At 33.9% G+C, this 4,178-nt stretch overlaps 1 protein-coding gene across 1 annotated transcript in view; it reads right to left on the minus strand.

The window, feature by feature from the left end:
• The window catches only part of LOC116842087 (head-specific guanylate cyclase), a 100,260-nt gene continuing 96,082 nt past the window's right edge, over positions 1 to 4,178 (minus strand). The window contains exons 7-11 of the mRNA XM_032810791.1: positions 3,021 to 3,159; positions 2,689 to 2,855; positions 1,637 to 1,780; positions 599 to 753; positions 1 to 481 (exon numbers count right to left, since the gene is read on the minus strand). Coding sequence (XP_032666682.1) covers positions 286 to 481; positions 599 to 753; positions 1,637 to 1,780; positions 2,689 to 2,855; positions 3,021 to 3,159 — 801 coding nt within the window. The 3' untranslated portion in view covers positions 1 to 285. The remainder of the gene's footprint in view (positions 482 to 598; positions 754 to 1,636; positions 1,781 to 2,688; positions 2,856 to 3,020; positions 3,160 to 4,178) is intronic.

Here is a 4,178-nt window from a genome sequence, read left to right on the forward strand (position 1 = left end):
TAGAGTTTTACTTGCTCGTATATTTAATAAGTATATAATGATTACAACCCCCCTAAGACTCTGCGTATAAATAGTATCCGCGCAAAGATCTTTCAATGTGTTCGTACAATTAGCGCCATGCTTTGAATGTACCTTTTTCTTTCTTAGTGCCAGCTTGAGAGCTCATATACATTGATCTGATAATATCAGGGTGTCATCGCTATTATCGACGGTAATATCGTTAAAATAACACACTGATCAACGATACGGTTTCGTCGATTGACGTGACCCCACGTCGAAAGGTGTCTACATGTTGCTACTGATTCCGAGTTCCTTAATTGCAGCTTGAATATGCACATTGAGAGGTTCGCTCGCGCTGACGTCACTATGTTGATAGCCGTTCAGAAAGTAACACGTGCCCGATGTACTGGCTAGCATCTCCTTGGGTAGATTGTCCTTGGTCCGCGGTTCCAATATGAATCCCGATTTTTGGATTAAACACCTGCAAACGTTCACGTAATCGTTATTGATACGGATGAGACAGGCGATAAGAAATAAGAGAAGAAACATTAGACGTTTTGCATTAGACAATTTGCGATCAAAAAGCATCATCACGTACAGGTACGTAGTTGGACTGACGTTGACACGAAGTGGCTCGCTTGTCGACTCAAATTTATTTGCCAATGTGACGTTGTGTCCGAAGAGACAGTATCTCGGCATCTTCTTGCCCACGACGCCCGCCAACACCATCCCGGTATGAATACCAATGCGCATCTGATGGAACATTAAATAGAACGACCGCGAGTGAGTCAATAAAAGACCTATTTGCCACGTTCCACGTGGCTTGAGAAGTTATATGACGAAGAATGACGAAGTTAGACGAAGAAAAAGGAAAAAGGAGTAAGGAAAGAGAAGAAACGTCGACTAGAAAAGAGAATACCGCGTAACTTGCTTTAAATGTTAATGCAACTGTGTGGGCGTTCGTCTACCTGTTATCGTACTTAAGAAATACTTTAAATGGAAAAAGTTTTAATAGTGCTCAAGGCGGGAATAATAAACAATGGAGTATCTGCGCGAGTGTAATAATCAGAAATATCTTTCAATTGAAAAACTTTGAAGAATGATACATTGCGAGAGAATCGCTACTGTACCGATCGTCGAAGGTGAAGCGCGGAGAGAAAGAGAACTCGCAGCGTATACAGTATACGATATGTGTGTGTGTTAGGACAGATTTATACGTAAGTTAAAAATTTTACTATTAAATTATTAAATTTTAAATTTTTAATTTTATTATTTAAGGGAAATTGGAACGTTACAAAACGCAACGTTTCTTGATGCGAAAATTATTTTGCATTGTCTTTGTAGAACAGATATTTTACAAATGATATATTATATAATACGAAGTACAATATAGAATATCATTTAATCAGTTCAATATCTATGTAAATGTTCGTCGTACTTTCTTATCGAATATTTTCGTTTCGCCCAACGAAATAGAATTAAGATCCGTATTAGAATACGCTAAATTGTGATAAAATTTTATATAAGCGCCTGTATTCATTATATTATTGCTATTAATGCGCTGAGAGGAAATTGCACCACAGTCGTGTGTAATCACGATCGTATTTGTAATCACGACGTAATCATTGTGTAATACCTTTATTGGCTTGCCTTCGTGAGTCAAGTGATGAGAGCACGTTTGTATCATCTTTAGGCCCATCCAAGCAATTTGTTGCGCGTGTGTATTGGTATTTCGATGAAGGCCGCATGCAACGCAATAGGCATCACCGATTGTTTCTACCTGTTTATACACAAGGATAAAATCGATAAAAGATAAAATCGATAAAGCTTCAATTTGTCTCACATAACGGCGTTATACAGACTCGTGGCATGAGAAGTCGATTAATGAAATTCATATTTGAAGAATTTCACTTTGTATCATTGATAACTTGCAATTATTACAAGAGACTAGAGAGACTGATAACGATAAAAGATAAGAAATTATCCGTGCAGTTAAGCCAGCTTCCTTTGTTACCTCACAGATGGCGGCGTCGTACATTTTATTTTTGCACGCAGATAAATCTCAGCTAAGAGAAAGATATTTATAGGATATTGACCGACTTTATAAAAGTACGCACCTGACCGACAATCATTAGAAGCGATGTACCTTTCGTGCAATTATATGATAAGTCAAGAAAGATTTTTATAGCATGTGAAGTGGAACGAATTATCAATCGCGACTTTCAAAAGATAAATAACGGTTTTTCTGATTGATTACGATAATTCAACGATTATTACGTTGTATCTAAGAAAAAGGATATTAAACAAATTATCAGGCTCTCAAGTCAAATCAAACATAAATCAAAAGCTAATAAGAGCCTGATTGCGAAACATATCACATCGCAAATAGCTCATATCATTTTTTAGATATAGAGCGTCTTTTCAATATTCCAAATTTGTGGTAGTCGTATAATACTTGTGCATTATTTTTTTACAGTATTAGTGAGTAAAGTCGGAATAATGACCGAAATATCTGATTGATTTTTTTAAACGTGCGACGTTCTTGGTTCATTTGCGGATGTGTTATATTTCACAATCGATATCTTGCCTTTAATTGGCTTTATTGGTCTACGTTAAATTACGTTATATCTGTACCGATCTCTTTACGAAAGTATCAGAATATTGGCAATCTACTTTCAGTATGCACACCTTATACACATCCAACTGACCACAGTATAGGTCAAATTGCTCATAGAGATTTTGTAGCATATTGATGACCATCATCGGCGTTGCCGTGGCGCAGATAGCAGTGAATCCGACTATATCGCTGAACAGCATCGTGACGTCCGGATATGTCTTCGCCTCGATTGTTTCTCCTATACAATTAACATAACAATATTTACTGAACTATATATTTCTCGCGAGATAGCGTATTTAAACTGTATTGTTGAATAAATTCGCTCTTAAGAATAATATATTTTCCTTAAAAATATAAAATCAATATCGCTATATTCCGCGATCAAATACGAATCGCAATTTACCTAGCCACAGACGTTTTGCTATATCCGGTGGAAATATGAGATGTAGAAGACTGACATTCTTTTCCCTTTCCACATCGACCGCCAAGTTAGCTTCTTCTATGGAGCTCTTCAATTTATCCATTCGTCTTCTTAAGCCGTCCTGAAAGGAGATTACTTCCGTTGTATCCCTCGTGGGAATTATAATGATAAATGTCGATCTTAATTACTTAATTAATCCAAAGAGGCTAATGGGATTACACATTACTTACTTAATTTAAACAGAATAATGGAAATGACAATTTATACTACTTAAAAAAATGTAATTTTATTTTTAACGAAATTCTTTTATATAGGATGTCCTAAGTTGACCATCTTAAATATTTCACTTATGTTTTATGATAGGAGGATGCCAAAGGAGAATATTATTCGAGGAGAATATTATAAAAAACAAGAAATTTTTCTTGTTCTTTTATCTTTTCTTATATCATATCGCGATGATAAAAAGATATAGTCTCATATAAAAAATTGACAATGACCTTGAAATCCTAAAAAATATAACCTTGAGAAAATTTTTTTGTTTTTTACAGTATTTGTCTCCTCGAACTGAATAATGTCCCCCTTTGGCATACTTCTATCATAAAACATAAGCGAGATATTTAAGATAGTCAAGTTAGGTGGGACACTCTGTATATGCTTCAAGAGGATTTTTCTAAAACTAAAGTAAAAATATTGTTAATGTACAATATTGTTAAAATTAGATAAATTTCACTTTTTATCTACAATATTTATCTTGCTTGTCATCCTTCGTATCACGTGTATTTTGTTTCAAGTAAACATATTCCTCTTGATTCAAAAAGAGAGAAAGAAGTTGCTAATATCTAGTAAATTTCTGATTAACAGTCCACTTCGTTAAAAGAGGAAAGCTCTTTTAATAAAACTTTTAGCTCAAAATGTAAGATTGCATCTTGTAACTAGAGTTTTTTTTGGATGTTAGAATATTTTTCTTTTGATTTTAGAAAGATCCTCTTATAAAGCTATATGTGAAAAAATTGTGTTAAGAATTATATTTTTTTAGGTGACGTATTTCTTATTCTCCGATTATATATTTATAACGATATATATATGTATATATATATATATATATATATATATATATATATATATATATATATATATATA

This window comes from Odontomachus brunneus, unplaced genomic scaffold (assembly GCF_010583005.1).
Source record: "Odontomachus brunneus isolate Ranch 3 - 2012 unplaced genomic scaffold, Obru_v1 Obru_scaffold_002, whole genome shotgun sequence".
Taxonomy (NCBI): domain Eukaryota; kingdom Metazoa; phylum Arthropoda; class Insecta; order Hymenoptera; family Formicidae; genus Odontomachus; species Odontomachus brunneus.